At 33.9% G+C, this 20,984-nt stretch overlaps 1 protein-coding gene across 2 annotated transcripts in view; it reads left to right on the forward strand.

The window, feature by feature from the left end:
• The window catches only part of LOC143230391 (N-acetylglucosamine-1-phosphotransferase subunits alpha/beta-like), a 179,919-nt gene that overhangs the window by 91,591 nt on the left and 67,344 nt on the right, over positions 1–20,984 (forward strand). For both annotated transcript variants that reach the window (XM_076464018.1, XM_076463930.1), the window contains exons 13-16: positions 1,461–1,657; positions 2,910–3,046; positions 3,494–3,627; positions 7,883–8,340. In XM_076464018.1, coding sequence (XP_076320133.1) covers positions 1,461–1,657; positions 2,910–3,046; positions 3,494–3,627; positions 7,883–8,340 — 926 coding nt within the window. The remainder of the gene's footprint in view (positions 1–1,460; positions 1,658–2,909; positions 3,047–3,493; positions 3,628–7,882; positions 8,341–20,984) is intronic.

Below are 20,984 nucleotides of genomic sequence, written 5' to 3' on the forward strand. Positions count from 1 at the left end.
CTTCTGTCTAAGTTGTTTTATTTTTTTATTTTAATTTGAAATTTGTTTTTCTATCTTAATTGGATTTATTTCTTCTATATTGTATGTTCTTTTTATATTTTGATTTTTGTTCTTTTATCTTTTCTGTGTTTCAGTTTAGTTTTATTTTGTATAATGTGTATTACTTTTCTTTAGTAGTTGAGTTTTTGCTTTTCTGTTCTATTTGGTTTTGGTTCTTCTATCTTATTTATATTTTAGTTTCTTTTTTAATATGATATTTAGTTCTGTTTTATTTGAGTTTTTGTTGTTCTTTTTTACAGTGTTTTTTTTTAATCTGGGTGAAATAAAATTTTTTGTAACTACCTATAGGAAATTGTGCTTCTATTTTGTTATCATAATAAACATTAAAAGTGCAATACAAATACATAAAGGTACCCATACTGAAGAGATAGACATACTGTTTCCATGCATTTTATTAATACTAGATAAGGCAATGGATTCACCCTACCTTCTCTTATCATTATGTGTCACTGTGTTAAGTTTTACATTGTGCTGGTTGGTCAAGAAATGTGGAAACATATAAATAATAGATGGCTTAAACAAACTGACCCAAACTTAGCTTTATATATTAGATTGGTTTTAATTTTATCTTATTTAGGTTTTTGTTCTTTTTTTCTTAGTTGGGTCTAGTTCTTTCTTATTTGTATTTTAGTTTTTCTGTGTTACTTGTGATTTGTTCTACCTCATCTGTTGTTATTCCATAACATTATGGGTTTTAGCTGTATCTTATCTAGGTTTTAGCTGTGTATCGTATCTAGGTTTTAGCTGTATCATATCTAGGTTTTAGTTTTTATTTTATTGTACTTGGAATTTAGTTCTTCAATTTATTTTATATTTTTAGTGTATTTAGTAAAATGATTTAACTCTTAGGTGGTGCAGCTGGATCTCCTCATTGCATTATTACTGACAAATAAAGTATTCTTAATGTTAATAATTCTCTCCTATTGTGGCATCAGATATGACTTTTGGAAAATAATAATGTATCATTTCAAAATCCTTTAACATCTACTTTTGTGAGTGCTTGGCCTCAGTTAATCTATCTCCTCCAGGGAAATAATTTTTAACAGATAAAGGAAGTAGAAAATACAAGACCCAAACACCAATTCACATATATTAGGAATTTGATAGTCTTACAAAATGGGAACCTCTTCTATAAGATTCTTTCAATAACTACTTTTTGATTAAAATTTGTTGTGTTGACAGTTTTTATAATGTAATGCTTCTCAAAAAATGTGCTTAGAAAAAACTAAGAAAATTTTGGATGAAACTATTAGACAGTAACTTGTGAGACTCCAACAAATGTTTGGAGTTAACCAACATAACGTTGTTGTTCTTTCACAAAAGGTACAACTGTTTTAACAAAAAGAGAAATGTATATTTTCCTTGGATATTATATGGTATAATTTGTTTCCTTTTTCTAGGTTTATTGAATGGATATTTCAACCTAAGCTCATTATTTAGTTCCGTTACTGAAGGATATGTGGATGAATCTCCAGTAGTTCGAGAAGTTGCTGTGTCTCAGAAATATAATGTTCTTACCTTTGTTCTCTATCCTAATCACAACAGTACCAACATTACACTTTCTCTTAAAGGAAAAGTCAATGGAAGTGTGTTTGAAGTAAGAAAATTTCTTTCTCTTTAGTTTTAGTGTACATAATGTTATACTTTAAAATCAGGTGTTTCTAAATTGGGACAACCTCTGTATGAGGTCACAGGAAACTATAAAAACAGTTGAAGAAGTACAACCAATTGTTACTTTTATATTTGTAAAAACTAATACATGCAGTTCCTGCATTTTCTCTGTCCTTCTGGTGTCTGGTTTTGTAACTTCCTTTTTTATATTTTAGTTCATACTCATATTTTCATGTAGACCTACCTAATCTTGAACTGATAGGCCAGAAGAAAGTCAGCAACACCCATTGGCATCTGTGAACCCAGCGTATAGGGGACTATCACTCTTGTAGTATTACTGTGAACCCATACTATAGGGGACTATCACTCTTGTAGTATTACTGTGAACCCATACTATAGGGGACTATCACTTTTGTAGTATTACTGTGAACCCATACTATAGGGGATTATCACTCTTGTACTATTACTGTGAACCCAGAGTATAGGGGACTATCACTCTTGTAGTATTACTGTGAACCCATACTATAGGGGACTATCAATCTTGTAGTATTACTGTGGACCCATACAATAGGGGACTATCACTCTTGTAGTGTTATCCTGAACCCAGATTATAGGGCATGTTATTACTGCTTAAAAGGAAGCATGTTAATAAAGAATGTATGGAACTGTATTACTGAACTGTTTTCTAGCAACTGTATTGTCAAACCATTCTTTAGGATATTATTTATTCTTTGTTAATTTAAGGGAGGAGGTCTTGATTATTCACCTTTACAAAAGGGGTTTAAAATGAGTAAAGTTTGGGAACCACTGTTCAAGAGAGTTCAACTGAATAATTTAAAGTAAACTGAAGGAGTGGCATTTTGATAAATATTGGTATTAAAGTATTGGTATTCTGAATACTCTGCCTAAACATTCTATCAAAGTATAGGTATTTGACCTTTTTGTTTATATATACAATATTCATACAGTGTGTGTGTGTGTGTGTATGTATGTATGTATGTATGTATGTATGTATATATATAAATGTGGTAGGTTACATTTACTGTTCTAAGCACCTGTACCATATGCATTTAAATGTTGTAGGTTACATTTAATGTGTACAGTATCTGAACTGTATGTATTTAAATGATGTAGGTTATATTTACTATGTACAGTATCCATGCTGTGTGTATGTAAATATTGTGGGTTACATTTACTATATATATGTTATTCTTACAATATGTATTTAAATGTTGTAGGTTACATTTACTCTGAATGTGGACACCACTTCAAGAAATGTGCTTATCAGATCTACCGAGAATCATGATCCAAAACACGTTGATGAACAAATTACAGAACCTGACATAACGTTTGAAGAATTTTCTGATGAAATTAGGTCCTTTTTTGGTTTGTTGTTTAATATACACATGGATCTTTTAAGTTTTAGATCCATACTTAGATATACAGTACATTAGATATGGGTTCTTACTCAGATAAAAAGTATTTCACATGTAAGTTCTTACTTGAAGATAACTGTTTCTCATCTGTATGAAACTCTACTTTTTTTCAACTAAATATCCTGGTTTGCTTCTTCTCTGTATGTAATGTGTAACTTATTTTAACACTTGCTATTTTGAGCTTGTTTTTATTTTCACAAAATATGTAATTGAAAAAAATAATAAATAAAGATAAAATATTTTCCTTAATAAGTTGTTTCTGACTTGCATGTTTAGTTTGAAAATGAGATATTTTAAATATTGTAGTGAATGGTGTCTATACATATTTGTTTCAATTCCAATGAATAATAACTTTAGATTTTCTTCTGGCCACTCTCATTTTTTAGGTTCCCTAAAGTTCTAGAACAGCCAGGTTTCAAAATGGCAGACTATAGTTTTGCCAACATGAATCTATCCATGTCTGAATTTTCCTTAGGATTGAAGGAGAACATGACATACATTCAAAAGCAGCTAGATGATGGTAAGACATAATTTGAATATAATCCATTTGGTTTTTGTGGTAATCAAGTTATTTCTCTATGTAATATGCACAGCTTAACAAAAACAAGAAATAGCATGGTCTGAAAGTTGATAAGTGTACTGTTGCCTTTAATAACTTAATTGTTTTTGCATTATAGTGATGAAATGTTGCTATCTTTAGAGGAAATGCTGTTGTTATCAAATATAAAACAGTGATAAGTCATCAGGAGATGTTATTCTTCTGTTTCAACTGTTGGTATCTTTAAAACTTTTCGTATAGGCTAGATGCATTGCACCTAATTCATAATCATGAGATTAGTCACACTATAACTTCTCACAGTGTATGCATATCTTCAGCCTATCAGTAAACATTATGATCATTTGTGTACACACACAAAAAAAATTTAAGTATTTTTACTAAAAAAAATTTTTAATATATAGTTTCAAACTCACTTAAAGTGATTTTCATGTTAAGATTAAATATCCTTTTCTTTTACTGAAAATTGTCAAATTTCCTTTCTGTAAACTCCAAAATCTTTTAAATACATATAATTTTTTGTCAGAAAATCTTTGTATTTTATCTGTTTTTATTTCTACCCTAACTCTGTTGGAAGTTGGCCAGTTTATCTTTTTGTAACCACTATAGAAAAAATTTAAAATAACTTTCAACTAGACTCTTGTCTTTCTATAATAACTTATAGCTTGTTACAATATATGTTTAATTATACTTAAATTTTGTTGTTTCATTGGTATTTGAATTGTGTCTAACTAATAATCCTGCAATACAAGCTGTAAGTCACCAGCAAATATGCAGCTTATGCTACCATACCAAATTATGCAATGCATGAGCTGCTCACAAGAACACGTGATGAATTTTTATTTATTTTCGTTTATCATGTTTGATCTACTGCATTTTAGTTTTATACTAATAAATAAAGAACACACTTGAAAACATGAAATGTAGTACTTACCTGGGTCACATGAAAAACATGAAATGTAGTACTTACCTGGGTCACATGTTTTTCTTTTAGCTGCCCATGAAACTTAAACATCTTTTTTATAGAAATGATGACTGCTACTTTTATTTTTATTGATTTTATTGTGTATCTAAGAAAACAGAGTAGAAAATGTAAAAGCAGAGAATTTTCTACAACTATCATAATTTTTCTTGTTTTCTGACTGTGTGCTGGGGGCCATTAAATATTTAGTTGAGTTCATTGATGTGTTTCCCATAAAAATAGAGTTTTGAAGTGAAACATACAGTTCTCTACACAGGTGATAATATAATACAGTATGTCATTTGGAAGATTGAAGTTTGGCTTTCTGTTGGTGATAAATAATATAATATTAAACATGAGGAAGAATTATTGGTAACTTGTTAAAAAGAGGATGTGACAGGAGGTGGGAATGACAAGATATTTTGGTTTTAGTTTATGGTTCTGTAAACAAAGAATACTGAATGAAATGAAAAGTATACATTACCTGAGTAATGACTATATTACAGTAAGTAATTTACCTTACATTCTATACTTCTTGAAGGGATGGTAAATTGTAAAAGACCTAAAGAGTAAATGTCATATTGATGAGGTTAAGGATTTTGTTTTAAATATTCTTTTATTAATAACATTAAAAACTTAAAACTTGTATGCTATTAAAAATTGAATTAATAACTGTATTTTTATGTTTATTTGATAATAAAATAGTTTTAATTAAATTTGAACATAACTATCTAATGGTTGTAATATGCTAAAACACAAAGGATGCCTGTTGTAAAAGAGTTAACACACATCATACACCAAAACACTGTGATAAGCCTTGAGAGGAGATTGTGTTTTTGTGTTAACTGTTTCTTTCTATCAAGGATATGCCAGTAACACATGTAGAAGAGTGAAACATTGGTAAGTGTTGGATACATATATGACTGTTTCATTGCAGTTTTAACATGAATTTTGTGAGTAAGGTTATTAAATTTAGTTATTTTTAGAAGTGATAACCTGTTAAAAATGTTGTTACATAGCTACTCATGAATTTGTTGTGTGGTTCAGCTTTTGCAAACTGATGTTGTGTCACTCAAACCTTCTTAATTTTTCTCATTGCTTTAAATGAGTATTGTTGCATCATATATGTATTGTAGTATGATTGGAATGTTCAAGACTGCTGTTGTGAGTGTGTGTGAACATATAAACAAACATACCTGTCAAGAAATTAGCACTAGTGTAAGATTAAATGATAAGTTAAATAAAAGCATATTAAGGTAGTGTGAAGTATAGTCAAACATATCTAAACAGTGATTTTGGCTATAAAGAGCAAATAGTGTGATTTTTCATAGTGAAATTATCTGAGTATTTTAACAGCAGAGCAGAGAAAATTGTATTCTAAAATAACCACCTTGTATAGCCATTGACAAAACCAAGACATTTAAAGCCCTGAATATAATTCTGTAACAAACATTTGTATATATGTTTGGAGTATTTTACTATTTTAAAATTAATGGACTCTGTTCTATTTGCTTATTTTTCAAATAAATTGCCAACATATATGAACACCTACTGTGGAGAATCTGGATCCATATATAAAAACTTGACAGTAAGTCTCCAAGAAATTGGGATGAAGAGAGAGAGAAACTTTCCAAGCACCCCTGGGTATATCTGTTCCTAAGCACTAGTGACAGATATACAGTGGAGCGCCATTAAGCCGCGGACCAGTAAACCGCGAAATCACTTAAGCCTCTGTAGCAAGTCTTGTGAGCAATGTGAGCGAGGATTATCGCGGCTCACCGCCAATTTAAGAATGTGTAAAAACGCAGCTTACAAATTTAATCCTGGCTTTATAACTTCAAGGGGATATTTAAAAAGGATTTGCTTTAATTTGGGAAATAAATAAAATATATTACAATAGAAATCAACCGTTAATCTACCTTATTCGCTCTCTATGTCAGCTTTATGGAGGTCGCCATTGTTACCGAATCACACCTCTCCATACATTAAAGTTAATCCGCGGTAAATCCGTGAAAAAAGTTATCAATAATTAAAGTATTATTTTTAATTCGATAATCCGATATAATGATCACGCAATGGCTCGGATGAGGCTCCTTGGCAGAGCTGTTGGCGACTTCGGGCTTTTCAGTCATAAAGGCTTAAGCCGCGGACCACTTAAGCTGCGGTTAAGCAGGTTGACCTCCCAAATACCGTGGCTTAACGGCACTCCACTGTATTTAAACGGAATACCTGCCACATTTTTCCCTCCTTCAATCAGTGACCTCCAGTCATTACATGGAAAATCTTCAAGCCCATTGTCTTCACAAAGATCATCAAATGAGTTGATATAAATTGCCACCCTTTCCTTCTTCTTCACATTAACCTAATAAGCACTATCTTGCTTCATGATGAAAAGCATAATTTTTATTTATTTCTACTGTTTTTTATGTGGATTACAAACTCAATCAAATTGACAAACCCCATGTAGTTAGGGTAGGGAAAATAACAGACAAAATATAAAGTTTTACTGAAAACAAACATTTGAAATATATTTAGGAGGTTTTAGAGATTGCACAAATAATACTTGGGATTCTGGGGATGAAGAATAGTTTTTAATCATAACATGAAAACCACTTTGTGAAAGGATTTAACCCTCTTACCTTGGGTATTCTTTATTGTGCATAAAACAGTTTCAGTATTTTACATTCAGAATTTTATTAAACTGCTTTTCATTTATGTTATACAAATTAGTATAACATAAACTCTTCACTAATAATCCATATTTTAATAGCATATAAGTTTTCAAGTTCTTAATTTTACAAAGCACTATTAAAAAAAAATCCTAAATTTTTCTTAATGTGACACACATCACATATTTTCTCTAGGCATTTTGTCATCTTTGTTTTATCCACCATCTATTAAAAAGTACGAAATTAAATGTAAATTACCCTTTATAAAATACTATTTGTTTAAACAAACCACAATATTTGTAGCCTTCAACTTTGTTTGGTTACAAAGCTATCAAATTGAAAATGAGACCCCTTCTGCCACACCCCCTTGTCTCATCCTCATTCCAGAGCACTATATTCCTTAATGTAAGTTAAACACAAAGTAATATTGCACTCTAGTTAGCAGTTTGTAATTTGTTTTTGTAAAAGAACATGTAAAATATTAAATTCATCATTCTGGCTCTCTCTTGTTTTTTTGTGATGTTTGTTACATAAGATGTCTTTAAATGTTCTTTATGAATTTAATTGTGAAGATTTTTATTTCTTTCAGGTTATCTAACAGAAAAGGGTTACTTGAAACAGAAAGCCAAATTGATTCAGGATTATGTGGAAAGCTTATATCGTATTGGTCAGCCTTCTCTGAGTTTGTCTGTATTCAAGAAAGTGGATCAACCAACTGAAACTCGGAGTTATTTAATTAGTGATATACATAAAAGCTTTAACAGGGAAGATACCATTATTAAAGAATCTTTACCAAAATTTAAAGATAAGACCAAAAGTCACTTGGGACAACCAGCTGTTTCTTCTAAGCCTATGAACACAGAAGAAAGAAGAGTACAGAATAGTATAAACCTTCCTGATGCTCTGATGGTAAAACAACATAAACATCTTAAAGATAATAAAGCTGTTAAATTTCGAAGATTAATGGGATTTGAAGAACCTGCCATTAAATTCCATCAAGGAACATTACCATGGGAAAAGCTAAGAATATTTGACTCCTTAGTTAAGGTAGAGAATGTTTAATATATAATTCTTTCCTGATAGAATTCTTGTTTGTAAAAATATATATTTTTCCATTCTTTAGTTTTTGTCACACTTAATTGTTTTTTTAAATATTAAATAAAAACATCAGTACTGATCACACTTCATGTGAAATTGTTTGGGTCCGAGAAATCAGGAAGATTCTTGATTGTTTTATTTCTATTCTTGTAAACATCAAGGAATTTCATTTTGCAGACAAAAATCAAGAAAAGTAAGTGAATTTCATGATACTTCTGAGATATCAATTTCAGAAATATAAATTACTGTCAATGCCAAAAAATTTCATGCAGGCTAATTCATGTAAAAGTTGCACAGCAGTATCATTATTTTATGTTTTTTTGCCTCAGTTGAGATTGTCTGTGATCTTATTTGCAATGAAATAGAGAATTATATTCTGCTCCATGATTTTTTTTCAAGAGGAGGGATCTGAAGCTGCAACTGAGGGTGATCTACAACATTCTGGTGAAAATTTAGATTCACTTGGCCTCCTGTGGGATAGTAGTGGGCTTGTAGTACTGGAATCCAAAGTTTGGTTCTATATAGAGAACACAGAAGATGAACCAATTTTACTTCATTCTCACAAAACAAATAGACTAATTGTTGTTCCAATAAATAATAATCAATTCAGTCTTTAAAGGAAATACAAACCAAAAGTTGAAATTTTTGAGATAAGCTATTATATTTGCTTTCTTCAGTTATTTCATCAAGTGTGTGACATTTTGTGTCTTTCTCTGGTTACTTTTGAGCCTGCACAGACTGAATGCTAATGTTTCACTTTATCTCCTTGCACTAACATTGTGTTCATGCAGGGTGGTTTAGTTATCAGTATAGTGAAGGAACTTGGTGATTTAGGTTACCACAAGAAGTGGAAACATATCTGATTCTCATATGAAAGAACTTGGTGATTTAGGCTACCACAACAAGTGGAAACATATCTGATTCTCATATACTATATCTGCTCATTGAATTTTGGTGTTCTGTGATGGAGGGTTTAGTTTACCTGCATATGTTAATGTTTCCAGGTGGGATAGGGTATATCTACATACTTACAGCTCTGTTATCATCTTCTGTTTTTCTTCCTGTGCTTGTTGGAAACATCTCAAGTTCACCATGTTTGTTGATCACTAGCTGGAACCATCATTAGCATGTTCTTCATTTTGTTTCTTGACTTCTACAGTCATTCTTTTCTCACTGACATCTTGAATTTTCTCTGTACATACAAGGAGTTTTTGTTCCACCCATATTTACTCAAGAGTCCCATTCCTGAACATCAGTATCTCTGCACATTGGTATCCAGAATAGTTTCTGCTTATTTCTACATGTTATGCTATAAGGCAGTATTGATACCAGTGGCATCAGTGTTTATTGTATGCTTTCAAGATCTTGGGGAGTAGACTCCAAGTATTTCCAGACGTGGAGTTACCTACATGTCTTTGAGTCAAGTTTTCAACACTGTTATCTGCCTGATCTGTTGTCTCCCACAGATCTTTGTGAATTGGAATTCAATTCTAGAGCTGTTATGTTTGGAGTAGTGAGTGAGTTCTGGTTGTTCTTCTGGGGTTTTATTTCTGTTTTTTGTCATGTTTAGGAAGATGAGATATTTGTGTCCCATTGTCTGTATCAGTTCTCCAAGATTGACAGTTCACTCATTCCCCATTGTCTGTATCAGTTCTCCAAGATTGACAGTTCACTCATTCCTTCAGCTGTGTTGACTTATGAGATATTTGTATTCCATTGTCTGTATCAGTTCTCCAAGATTGACAGTTCACTCATTCCTTCAGCTGTGTTGGCTTATGAGATATTTGTGTTCCATTGTCTGTATCAGTTCTCCAAGATTGACAGTTCACTCATTCCTTCAGCTGTGTTGACTTATGAGATATTTGTGTTCCATTGTCTGTATCAGTTCTCCAAGATTGACAGTTCACTCATTCCTTCAGCTGTGTTGGCTTATGAGATATTTGTGTTCCATTGTCTGTATCAGTTCTCCAAGATTGACAGTTCACTCATTCCTTCAGCTGTGTTGACTTATGAGATATTTGTGTTCCATTGTCTGTATCAGTTCTCCAAGATTGACAGTTCACTCATTCCTTCAGCTGTGTTGGCTTATGAGATATTTGTGTTCCATTGTCTGTATCAGTTCTCCAAGATTGACAGTTCACTCATTCCTTCAGCTGTGTTGGCTTATGAGATATTTGTGTTCCATTGTCTGTATCAGTTCTCCAAGATTGACAGTTCACTCATTCCTTCAGCTGTGTTGACTTATGAGATATTTGTGTTCCATTGTCTGTATCAGTTCTCCAAGATTGACAGTTCACTCATTCCTTCAGCTGTGTTGACGTATGAGATATTTGTGTTCCATTGTCTGTATCAGTTCTCCAAGATTGACAGTTCACTCATTCCTTCAGCTGTGTTGGCTTATGAGATATTTGTGTCCCATTGTCTGTATCAGTTCTCCAAGATTGACAGTTCAATCATTCCTTCAGCTGTGTTGTCTTATGAGATATTTGTGTCCCAATGTCTGTATCAGTTCTCCAAGATTGACAGTTCACTCATTCCTTCAGCTGTGTTGGCTTATGAGATATTTGTGTTCCATTGTCTGTATCAGTTCTCCAAGATTGACAGTTCACTCATTCCTTCAGCTGTGTTGACTTATGAGATATTTGTGTTCCATTGTCTGTATCAGTTCTCCAAGATTGACAGTTCACTCATTCCTTCAGCTGTGTTGGCTTATGAGATATTTGTGTCCCATTGTCTGTATCAGTTCTCCAAGATTGACAGTTCACTCATTCCTTCAGCTGTGTTGGCTTATGAGATATTTGTGTCCCATTGTCTGTATCAGTTCTCCAAGATTGACAGTTCACTCATTCCTTCAGCTGTGTTGGCTTATGAGATATTTGTGTCCCATTGTCTGTATCAGTTCTCCAAGATTGACAGTTCACTCATTCCTTCAGCTGTGTTGGCTTATGAGATATTTGTGTTCCATTGTCTGTATCAGTTCTCCAAGATTGACAGTTCACTCATTCCTTCAGCTGTGTTGGCTTATGAGATATTTGTGTTCCATTGTCTGTATCAGTTCTCCAAGATTGACAGTTCACTCATTCCTTCAGCTTTTACTAGGATTGTGAACATTCAGGTTTCTTGTACTTGGCTCTTATCTGTACTTTGTCATAGTTGTGGCATTCCACCACTAATAGCATTACATGTCACAAGGATTAGGGTAATGTATTTCAGGGTATATATTTTCAAAGTACATGCGTGCCATTTTTCTGCTGAAACGCGGATTTCCGCGGTTTTCCAAAGGCCAACGATTACCCACGAGATTCGTGTAAATTCGAGGAAAAAATATGAGCGATTTGGGGGCTGGGTAGGTGGTTTTTGAGGAGAAATTGTATTTTTTCAATGTTTATTGCAGGAAAAAAAAAATCTGACCGCCATCTTGGAGGCAGTGTCGTTTCGTCTCGTTGCAGGTCTCGTGGTCTGGTATCGTGTGCATACCAGACGATAAAATATTCTCTACGCTCCAAAGAAACAACAGCGATTGAAATGTTTAAAAGGAAAGATGTTCATTTTGATCCTGTAGACAAGAGAATGTGTAAGGACATTAGATCAGCAGCTTCAAAGTATACCTCAAAGCTGAGGGAGAATCAGAAGAAAAGGGCAGAAAAGCTTGAGGCCTATGGTTCTGTGAAATCTGGCCCAGCCACTTTGGCTAAAGAAAATGTCCAGAAAGCCGCAGAGGCACAGAGAGCTGCCTATTCAGAGAAGGAGAGAAAAAAAGCTCGGAAGAGAGCACTGGAAACCCTTGTCTCGAAAAAGAGGAAAGTAGCCAAGATTGATTAAAGGAAATTAAGTGATTTGATATTTGACTGTAATTTATGTAGCAGAGCAGAAGTTGATATCAGTGACTGAAAAACATTTTATTATTATCTGCAGCATACAGTGCCAGTGGTTTATTTTAAAGCATATCATTAATTTTATTTTGAAGCAATGTCAAAGCTTTCCTTGATTTGCTGTTTCAGTTTGTATTGTGAAAGAATGAAAAATATACTGATATTGAGGTACCAGTAATTTACTGACAAGATTGTATAGATGAACAAGTTTTACTGTAGGTAGTCATGTAGAGTAATTTTAAGTAATTTGAAATTTTAATGGAATACATGCAGCAGAGCAGTAGTTGTTGATGTCAGTGACTGTACAGAATTTAATTTCTGAGGCATATCACTGATATCAGTAGTTGAATTTTTAAGCAATGTCATAGCTTTCCTTCATATGCTGTTTTAGTTTATATTGTCAATTTGTGAAAGAATGGAAAATTCACTGACATTAAGGTACTAGTAGTATAATGACAAGATTGCATAGATGAACAATTTGAACTGTAGGTAGTCATGATTAGTCAAAAGAGTAATTTTATGTGATTTGAAAATTGTATAGAATATATGCAGCAGAGAAGTAGTTATTGGCAATGACTGTAAAACATTTAATTGGCAGCATACCAGTAGTTGATGATGATGATGTTATTGATGACAAAAAAGGATAATAATGAAATGACTTGTATTTGAAATATTTACTGAGTTATTTTGGCTTTATTAACTCATATTGCACCAAATCACACCAAATAGTATCCATTTTTTTTAAATTTCCCAGTGGGGCATGACCCCGGACCCCTCTAGTCAGGCACGGCTGCACCGCCACGCTGTGGCGCCTCAGGCGCCAGGCTATATACCTTTTCCTCTTTTTTTCATAAATATCATTGGCATGCCTGAAAGTAGCATATGCTTCATGTCGGTTCTGCCAAACCTTACAAGTTTTTTTTCTTGCCTCCATTTCATAGTTCAGTGCGTGCTCCATTCCATACATGCTTGGTTACTGCTCACCCTATCTTATCTACTGTCTAAACACCACACCCAGATTCTGCTTTCAGAAACCACCAAGACAGACTTCATTTTCAGAGCTGAGACATCCATTCATTTCATCTCTCAGTCATATTCAACTGACTTGCATCAAGCTCTTCACAATAGAACAGGAAACCTGACTCTTACCTCTCAATTTCCCACTGAACAGATGTTTATTTCTCTTTTGGAAGTGTGCAATCTCTCAAATCCTTCATGCCCTTGAAATGAGTGCTAGAATAATCCTTTTCATTGACTTTATGCAACTAAGGGATTATAAATGTTGCTTCACTGGCTTCCCCAGATCCTTGGTCTGGAATTTTAGTGGGGTTGCTTCTTATATGTAGGTCCCTATACTGACCCCCCTCATCCTTTTCTTCATGAATGTTTCACTTCAGAGTTAGGGTGTACCAACAGGTAGGAATTCCAGATTCTATACATGTATGTCAAGGTTTTCTTACAAATTGTTTTAGTTTTTCTTGCTCTTACAAGGGCAATGCCTCCTGGTTTGGGCTTATTATAGGGAAAATCAATAGGCTGCTGATTCCATGGTGGTGTTTTGTGTTTCTCACTGAGGAGGTACATGGTCCATGGCTCCTTGTTTTTAAATCTTGGACCTTCTTTCTCAGAACCACTTCTATCATATGAGCTTACTAGCTTGTCATGTTTTGTAGGTCTGGACTGCAGTAATAGATAAATTTTCTCAACCCAAACAGATTCTCTCCACAGAATTGATACCATATTGCAAGGTTCTGTTTATCTATCTCTCATTTTCCAACTCTGTTTGGTGGGTTGACCTCTCATTGGAACACTCAACTACTGGTAGTTTGGTCTCCAGTACCTCATCTCAGGCTCTGTCAGTGGGTGCATTCTGATGGGAAAGGATTACTGTTCTAGCTTTCCCTTCAGTTCATATTTTTTCCCCAGGCACTAAGTATGTTTTCTTCTAACCCACTGTTGATGGCACTTGTTACATATTATAATTTATCTCAGACAATTTATTATATTATGTGTTGTGATTTGAAAGATTCTGAAACTGAGTTAAACTGTAATTTGAATTTAGTAATTAATTATCTGTTGAGATGCATCACATTTTTATGATATCTGCCAAGAAGATTGATACATACTGCTTTCTTTCTTAGTAGAATATATTTTAATATACAAACAATAATACAGTTTATAATAACATGTTAGAAATAATGATTTTTATATAAAGTTTTTCCAAATTTACAGCTAGTATTGAGTGTTCTATCTTGTCTATAACTGGATATTTTATCAATGATTTTTGGTATGCAGATTAATTCTGAGTTGATTTAGATACATTTCACGTAACAGGGAGCTAGCTAGGTCTGTTGATCACATGAAGGATTTTACAGCTGAACTTATAGAATTCCTTTGTAGAAATACTAATGTCTGAAGTTAAACTATTTGTAATGTTCAAAATCTGTAAAATGGTCACATATCTGTACTTTTCAGATTAATTACAGTTAGAGCTTCCAAGGTTTATACCATACCAACTATAGCAAACCAACAATCTATACTGTCTCTTGGTGCACTGGCTTATAAACATTAGGCAAGGTTCTAAAAATATCAGTTTACTCCACAATACTGATGATACATGAGTGCTTTTGTAAAGCATTATTGATACCTACACTCGAGAATTCTACAAATTTAATGAATTGATGGGAATAATGCAATACAGATTTAACAGTATAGGTTACATGCATTTCAAAATATATATTTAACTAAAACAAACATTGATATTAAAATAAATATATGATAGTAAATTTGTCACACACTTGGTTAGCAGCTACATCCTGGTTTCTATTTTGCAATACTTTCCCATTTCTTAGGTAATCTATGGGAAAGCAGCCCTGATTTGACAGGACTCACTTGACTATCCTGAAGTTTCAGTCTGAAGTGTACGGGTCATGCAGTTTTTCATACGATATGCTTTTGAAGATTGGCATGTATCTGTCTCAATTTCTATTTTTGCTTCCTCCTGAAATGCACGTATTTCAGTGGAAATGGTATGCGTATTGGTAATATTGTCATAAGAGCAGGTTGAATCTATTTCAGCCAGAACAGTCAACCATAATGTTGTTTTTAACATGAGGGTTTCTTCACCTTCCATAATTTTCCTGTATATAGCAGCCTTATGAACTACCATTTAATACTAGCAACTAAATCTTTGCATGATCAGTACTCTCTGGATTTCTCAGGTTGCTTGAAGTCCTTTGTACTGAATGACCATTCCAGTTACTGACTGAATGTTACAGTTGCTGCTCTTTCTCTACAACTGTCCTAATTCTTAGGTTGCTTGAAGTCCTTTGTACTGAATGACCAGTTACTGACTGAATGTTACTGTTGCTGCTCTTTCTCTACAACTGTCCTAATTCTTATATGTTACCTCCATCTGAAGGTTTAGTTTTTGTTGTCACTAACCTTCAGACACAGCCAGATGTTTACACTGTTTGCTCACAAAACACTATTATTCTATTACCATCCTCAGACCAGTTCTTCTTATCCAAGATACTCAAACAGGGATTAATCCTCTTCACCAATAACTATGATCACTATTTCTCACATTGTTGATCGATCATTCATTCGTTGTCATTTCAGTAAGTGTCTTGAATGATTTATTGCCTGCCTTTGAAGATGCTAAACAACAATTTTTTTTTTATTGAGGACTCCCTTGGAGGCAAGGAATTAGTCTTCTCCATATCATGTCTTATCAGACTTGTTGTGTTTCTGTATCCTAAGGGTTCCAGTTGAATTTTCCACTGGAGAACACTGAGGACCTCCCCCAGTACTTGTATTATTTGTATGATTTGGCAGTATCTTCATCTGAGGGTTTTCACCCACCCATGAAGCTAACTTAACTGCTTTGGGTAGATTATCAAGAGGGGTTAGTACTTTCATTCTGACGTTTCCTTAGCCCTTGCTTCATTTTGTAAGGGATCTCGCTCTCTGGTAAGTGTTGTCTGAGTAGGTGTGCTTTCTGCACAAGCAACCACTATTTCAGTATACTTTATATAAGTACAACAAGCTCTTTAGAAATGAGGTGTTTCATAAGACAACACCAGGTGGTTTTACCATACTATGCAGGAATGCCATGAATAAAGGTAAAACATATCCTGCCTGTCTTACTGATCATTGGATTGAATAAATTGGAATCAGTTTACTTTTGAAACTGAGGAAACTTGGTTAACCTATTGCATAGGTTCCAAAACACTGTTCCTCATAGCTCCACAACATGCATTACAAAGCTGAAGAGTCTTTATCATATCTAGTTTCTAGTGACTTGAGTGGTGGATAGAGGGTTTTCCTCCAGAATAAATTTCTTCATGCTTGGAGAATAGGGTGAAGTTAGGGGCTCTCCTACCGGAGTCCCTAGATGCTTTTTTTTGCCACGTGTCTGTAGGAGCAGCACCAATCTATGCAGGATCCTATTTGTAATATCTGTTTAGATTTGATGCTTGACTGTCTGATTGGGACTGTGTAACCCTTCCTTTTGATCAATTTTCTTTTAGTACATAGTTCATTGAAGGGGCTTCACTAGCTCCAAATGTGGAGTGTTTCCATACTGGGTTGAACACAGTTCTTCATCCTCCCCTCAATTATAGGGGCAAGTGGAATGGTCATTGTCTGCTAAGTTGTGAATCAGGTAGAATGTTCCTAATTCCATACTGGATGAGTTCTGGTCCTTTTGTTGAGTGGAGCATACACAGTCTTATCATTCTGAGCCTTTCAGGCTTCTTTAGGTGGAATAGGAGGTTTGTCCACTTCAGCATTTCTTACTTTCTTGTTGTGATTCTGGAGGCTTGAAACACATCACTCTGTGGTTGTAGATATGTAGTTTAGTTGACCTAGCCACAAACATTTGATGTTGGAACTAAGATCACTTTATTCCAACACTTGAGTTGTGGAACTTCAGCTGTCTATTTGGGGCTGGCCTATAATAATAATCTTTCATGTATGGTTCCATTCTTGATACAGGAACTGGATTCTGGGTGAAGAATGTACCTGTTATCAGTGTAGTGTGGTTCTCCCACTTGAGTTGCATTCTTAATGTCACAAGTGAGTTACCTCAGAACTCAGTTTTAGGCCCTTTGCTCTTTGTGATTTACATTAATGATATAGTTGAAGGAATAGTCAATAAATTGCATAAATTTGAGATTTTATTAAACTCTTGGTGTTGCTGGCTGTGAAGAGGATGTTGCTAATTTATGAAAGGATTTAAATCATTTAGTGAGTTGGGTGAATAAATGGCAGATAGGTTTTAATTATAATAAATGCAAGATAGTGTATGTTGATTATCATAATCTAAATTATAAGTATAGTTTGGATGAGAATAACCTTAACATTGTCATGAAAGAAGGATATGATAGTTGGTCAGTATCTTAAGCCATTCAAACAGTGTGTTGTTGATAGTAGTAAGGTAAATAGGATATTAGGTTGTACCTACAGAAATATTGAAAGCAAGTCTATATAGGTTGCTTAGTTTCATTGTATAGCTTGCTGCTTAGATCATAATTATTAGATTACTGTTTTAAGTCTTGGACTTCTTGCCTTATCATAAAGACATTGAATTATTAGAAAAGGTCCAGAATAGAAGGGCTACTAGAATGGTACCTGGCTTATCATACAATGGTTAGATTAAGATCAATAAAATTGTTTTCACTGAGGTGAAAAATGAAGAGTTAGAGTGGATCTGACTGAGGTTTTAAAATGAAGAGTTAGAGTAAATCTGACTGAGGTGTTAAAATGAAGAGTTAGAGTAAATCTGACTGAGGTGTTAAAATGAAGAGTTAGAAGAGTTAGGGTCTGACTGAGGTGTTAAAATGAAGAGTTAGAGTGGATCTGACTGAGGTGTTAAAATGAAGAGTTAGAGTGGGTCTGACTGAGGTGTTTAATATCATGAAGGGTGTTGATAGTGTTGATGCATCATGTTTTTCCATATTTAACAGTGAGAATAGTAGGACTAGTGGACACAAATATAACTCCTGGCAAGATGGGAGTCATCTTCAGCTAAGACAGCTTCATTTTTATAACAGGATAGTTGACCTGCTTTCAGATGTTATAAATTTAAGTGAGTTTAATGAAAAGTATATGACTTTAAATTTGTTTTTTAAATTAGTTTAGAGCAGTCAGAATTAACCAGTAAATCTACTGTTGTCCCAGAACATTATGTTTTCTAGTACACCCTTGATCTCTACAGGTTTTACCTTCACTAGGCCCTCCATCATCTCAGTGTTTGTGTCTGTTTCCACTAATACTTCTGTTGACACTCTCCTGCTCTTCTTCTCCACTAAGAGCTGGTGTTAGTGACTGGGATTGTGTACATCTCTTGAAAAGTGATAAAATTATCTGAATGAGGTGCTTATATGCAGTACCAAGATAAGTGTTTGTATCAAGATAGATGAAGGATATCACAAGACAAATATTGCCAAAAGAAACTCAGTGGAGTATAAAATACTGGAGGGCAGAATTTCAAAGCATGTGTGGAAATAATGCAATGTTCTCTAGATTAGTGGATGGTTTTGTTTTGTGTGCAATTCCTTTATAGTTGATGGTTTAACATTTTTGTGCAAATACTCCTTTAAATATTTGACAATTTTCCCTTTTACAACATTAAATCCCCCATAATAATTACTGTATTTTCTGCCTAATAAGCCGAATTTCTGGCCCTAAATTTTGGACCTGATTTTTGGGGGTCGGCTTATTGGCCGATCACTCCTTTAGGAAATTTCTTCTTCTTAGGAAATGTTTTTCTTTTGAAAATTACCAGAGGCGGTAATTTTGTCCCATCAGCAAAGCACGTTAAGACTACAGTGAAACGTTGTTTCTGGAATTTCATTGGTTACCTAATTACAGTGAGTGGAGCCAATAACGAATGACATATTGATTCCATCTCTGTCTCAATACGACACGTTCTGCTTTACTACAGAACGCCAATGATCACACACAACATGCATGCTGACGCTGAAACGAGACTAAGAAATCATTTTGAAGAAACTTGTCACTTCTTAAAAATGGCTTCGCTTATTACGGTAATAAGCAAAAACCCTCATTTTCAGAGCTGAAAATTGGCCTCGGCTTATTCGGGGATTCGGCTTATTAACCAGAAAATACGGTATCCCCCTTTTAAACTTTCTTTGTTTGTTCTTTGAAACTTTGTAAGATGACATCTAAGTGAAGTGTGACTTTCAGCATATACCTGTTATGTCTTTGTTCAAGAGTATCTCAGCAAGCAACTTTATGCAATTATTATAGGCAGTATTTCAATGATACTAGTATAGATCAGGGAATGAACAGGGAATTTCATCCTATCCAAGGTGTAGGAAATGTGTATTTGCAAGGACTTCCACATAGTTGTCAAGTGACAGTTTGCTCATATTAAATTTGTTTCTTATAAATATGTGTAAGATGAAGTTCTGTTATAAAAAATAAGAATTCAGTGTTTTATTCATGTGTTAATGTGCCTAAACTTGCTTAACTGTAATCATGTTAATGTGATGATGCATAATATCTGGTTTAACAGTTGAGTATTCTGTGAACATGTTAGTGATGAAGCACCCTGTCTAGTTTAACAGTTCAGCATTCTGTGAACATGTTAGTGATGAAGCACCCTGTCTAGTTTAACAGTTCAGCATTCTGTGAACATGTTAGTGATGAAGCACCCTGTCTAGTTTAACAGTTCAGCATTCTGTGAACATGTTAGTGATGAAGCAGCCCTGTCTAGTCTAACAGTTCAGTATTCTGTGAACATGTTAGTGACGAAGCACCCTGTCTAGTTTAATAGTTCAGTATTCTGTGAACATGTTAGTGACAAAGCAGCCTGACTAGTCTAATAGTTCAGTATTCTGTGAACATGTTAGTGATGAAGCACCCTGTCTTGTTTAACAGTTCAGTATTCTGTGAGCATGTTAGTGATGAAGCAGCCTGTCTAGTCTAATAGTTCAGTATTCTGTGAACATGTCAGTGACAAAACACCCTGTCTTGTTTAACAGTTCAGTATGTTTTTAATGTGTTAATTTTATGAAACATTTAATCTTGTTTGACCCTGTTTGTTGTAATATACCTATGAATGGTAGTGGTTATTGTGATGTCATATGAGGAAACTAGATCTATACAGAGTTTTTGGTTCAAAATGTTTCCTGGGAAAGGGAAGATTTGATGCCTGATGTGCCATGGCAGAGAAGTATGTCTATAAACATGGTCTGTTTGTATTCCTCCAGTACTTTTTCTGAAATGGTTCTGTTTCTCACACCAGCAGTCATCTGGAAATAAACTCCTCAGATTTGCATAAAATTGTGGGTGAAGAGATTAAGTTGAAGGGTAATATGGAAATAAAACACCTTTTGTATAATAATTTAAAGTTTAATTATTAATTAGTTACTTGTTTATTTTATAATTAATAGACATTAAGTAACAGTAATATTGCACTTTTAATTCTAACCTGCTGTCATGGACAGGGTTCAATCCCAGGTCTTCTTGTTGGATGTTGAATGATTTGGAATGTTATTATTTAGTTGGAATTAAAAGACATTTCTCATCTTTTCCTCATGTGTGGTTTCTATAGTATTATTTATTATAGTATTAATACTGTAATGATGGGATGTGAATCTAGGGAGACTGTAATAATACTATAATGATGGGATGTGAATCTAGGGAAGCTGTAATAATACTATAATGATGGGATGTGAATCTAGGGAAGCT

Source organism: Tachypleus tridentatus, chromosome 1 (assembly GCF_004210375.1).
Source record: "Tachypleus tridentatus isolate NWPU-2018 chromosome 1, ASM421037v1, whole genome shotgun sequence".
Taxonomy (NCBI): domain Eukaryota; kingdom Metazoa; phylum Arthropoda; class Merostomata; order Xiphosura; family Limulidae; genus Tachypleus; species Tachypleus tridentatus.